The sequence below is a fragment of the Abramis brama genome (assembly GCF_963993115.1).
Source record: "Abramis brama genome assembly, chromosome: 20".
NCBI classification, from domain to species: Eukaryota; Metazoa; Chordata; class Actinopteri; order Cypriniformes; family Leuciscidae; genus Abramis; species Abramis brama.
In genome coordinates this window covers 24,759,557-24,762,513 of record NC_139982.1, presented here as the reverse complement: position 1 = coordinate 24,762,513, position 2,957 = coordinate 24,759,557, and the positions used below count along the sequence as shown (strand labels likewise).

The window sequence follows — 2,957 nt, the reverse complement described above, 5'->3', positions numbered from 1 at the left end:
TACAAGAGTAAAGCAGAAATTACTTTGAACTGAATGTTAAACAAATAAAACATAAATAAATAGAATAAGTATGACTCTTTCTTTTAATGGGCATCAGCAAAAAAAACTGTACAGTCTGAAGATGTGTATCATTGCTGTAAACTTGTGACACCAGCATTTTATCACCTCACAATCTCTTCTTGCAAAAAGCAGAAAGCCAATAGCAAATGTGATTATCCGTGTAGGCTTTGAAGAAGAGGTGGGGGGCTGCAATACATGTCCTTATCTAACCACAGATCTGAGTTTCTATCTTGCATCACATTTCGAAGGCATTTAAAAATGCAAAGCAGACGCAGATCGTCTCAGACATATACAACGATTATCAAGCTTCCAGATCAACTTTCAACTTCAGATCAGAAACCATGAGGGCATCTTCTTTGTGTTTGGTGTTTGGGCTGGTCCTGCTGATGGCTTGGACTTCTGAGGCTCAGCGTAAGTTCTCTTGAAGTATAGTTTTGCTCTTGACTAAATTATCATGTATATGGACATATTAGGCCATTATAATTAAATTGCACATGAATGTAAAGTGATATTTCACGCTTGAAATTGATCAAATTAGAAACAAAAGAATTTTACATTCTTTGCAAGTTCCTCAATCAACTTTTATATTCTCAAGTTTTGAACAAAAAATAATAATAATATGACATATGGTGTGTGAAAGAAACCCAGAAGCCAATATGCTGACTTGAAGATTTTGCAAATTAACATAAAGAACTACAAAGGACCTTTATTTTGAACGACGTATTTCAAAACATTAATATTTAATGTAGCCTATTTTGAATAGGTTTAAATATGGTCAAGTTCTCTCCTAAAACAAATATATATATACTTAAAGATATATGTTTTATCTCATCAACAGCTCAAGCTGCAGTACCTGAGAGGTGTTGCTTCGATTTTATCGACTTCCAAATACCGCCCCAAAAAATTGTGAGGGCTGTGAGGACAAATTCGCATTGTCCTGTTGCAGGCGTTGTGTAAGTATAGGAATATATTAAACTCTAAAATATAGGCTGTAATTTAGAAAAATTGTCATATGCTCATTTTAAATTGAAGAGAAATGATACAAATAATTTTGAGTAACCTAGCAATGACAAAAAAAGTGTAATATGAACTTTTTTCCCCTTAGGGTTATGACACCTAAAACCGAATTCTGTGTGAAACCAGACGAGGCTTGGATAAAGAAGTCTCTGTAATGGGGCAGCAGATTCAGAAATGGAAATGCAACACCTCTGCACAAAATAATACTGTTATACAACTGTCCTTTCTTATACATTTTTGCATCTCCTGATCAATACTGCAATATACTGAATGTTAAACCTGTTGTCATTTCACGCTCTGTCTATGCAAATGAATATTAACCCATTTAATCCCACCGGTCACAATAGTGACCGTAAAAAAATGTTTCATTTCTAAGGCTATAAAAATGTTACTGAATGATCTATCAATGCATTTCCAGCAGATATTGAAATAATAAAGGGTCTCAATGAAATATGTGCAGTGTCGCATGTTTACTGTAAATTGTCAAATGACCAGAGCTGTTTATTTCCTGTTTGCGCCAAGAGAAAAGGATGGCAGCAAGAAAGCTCCCAAAGAAAAGGGTGGTAAAGTATGTTAACATAAAGATAGGACATAGATTTTTGGTACATATCATGTTTAAGGTGTCTAGTATTGATATATGCATTTGCAATTACTCAACTTTGTTTAATGTGGTCATAGTACTCACAAACATGTCAACGGCAACAATAGTGACCGGTGGGATAACCCATTGTATCTACATACTAATACACATAGGCTAACTGTTCTACCTTACTTTCTACCTAATTTTACACACACACACACACACACACACACACACACACACACACACACACACACACACGGTCACGTCTGATCTCCACAGACAGACACAGACACACACACACACAGACACACACACACAGACAGACACAAACAGACACACACACACACACACACACACACACACACACACACACACACACACACGGTCACGTCTCCTCTGATGTCTGATCTCCACACACACACAGACACACACACACATACACAGAAACACACACACACCCACCCACACACACACACACACACACACACACACACACACACACACACACACACAGACACAAAAAAACACACAAAAAAAAACACACACACACACGCACAAAAACACACACAAACACACTGCATAGGTCAAATAGACCTATATTAAATCAATACAATGGTTGATACAACACAGTATCCCACCGGTCACAATTGTGACCGATCATAAAACACACTTTTTCACACACTTTTCCATGAAAATTTCAAAAAATTATGACTGATTGTTTCAAAGGGATACTAATGACACATGATTTGGATATTTTTGTGTCTGGGAAAAATTTGGGATTAAATGGGTTAAAATGCACAGAGATTACCTGCTGTCAGACTCACTTTATGTGTTCATATCCATACAAAATATAGCAAAAATAGAGAAAAAGGCAATACGACTCTCATCAGCATAACAGCTCATGTTTAATAAATGTAGTTAGGCAGAAAGAGTAACGGAAAAGATGAGATGAAAAATAACAACCGGAAATTAACATAGGCCTACAAATAAAGAAACACGTTTGCATAAATACAACGCTGCAAAAAGAGTGTGTGATCATATAAGGTGTATCCTGTATCTTTGTTGCCCTTTGTATAAAATAAGATATTTTGAAATATAATGGACTCATCTAGGACCAGCCCCAACAACTGAAATTCCAAGTCTCAGCAATTGAAATGAAACAAACTCTCAGTTTAGTTTAGGAATAGATTTAGACATCTTTTAGACAGCTTTTCATATAATAACAACATACCACATTCAACCAGGATATTCGAGTGAGATTGTAGGTCCGGTAGGGGTTGAAAACATATCAGTGTTT

At 36.0% G+C, this 2,957-nt stretch overlaps 1 protein-coding gene across 1 annotated transcript; it reads left to right on the top strand.

Moving 5' to 3' along the window:
• Positions 1-248: 248 nt before the first annotated feature.
• Positions 249-1,532, top strand: LOC311070538 (C-C motif chemokine 4 homolog). The gene is made up of 3 exons (XM_084094451.1): positions 249-471; positions 899-1,013; positions 1,166-1,532. Exons 1-3 carry the CDS (start codon positions 402-404, stop codon positions 1,230-1,232), a joined length of 252 nt encoding a protein of 83 aa, XP_083950577.1. The 5' UTR covers positions 249-401; the 3' UTR covers positions 1,233-1,532.
• Positions 1,533-2,957: the final 1,425 nt, after the last annotated feature.

Bases quoted from the DNA above. Each gene is read 5' to 3' on its own strand.
- LOC311070538 (XM_084094451.1), top strand. From the start codon at position 402: ATGAGGGCATCTTCTTTGTGTTTGGTGTTTGGGCTGGTCCTGCTGATG. The intron at 472-898 runs GTAAGTTCTCTT...TCTCATCAACAG, and splicing joins TTGGACTTCTGAGGCTCAGC to CTCAAGCTGCAGTACCTGAG. The intron at 1,014-1,165 runs GTAAGTATAGGA...TTTTCCCCTTAG, and splicing joins TGTCCTGTTGCAGGCGTTGT to GGTTATGACACCTAAAACCG.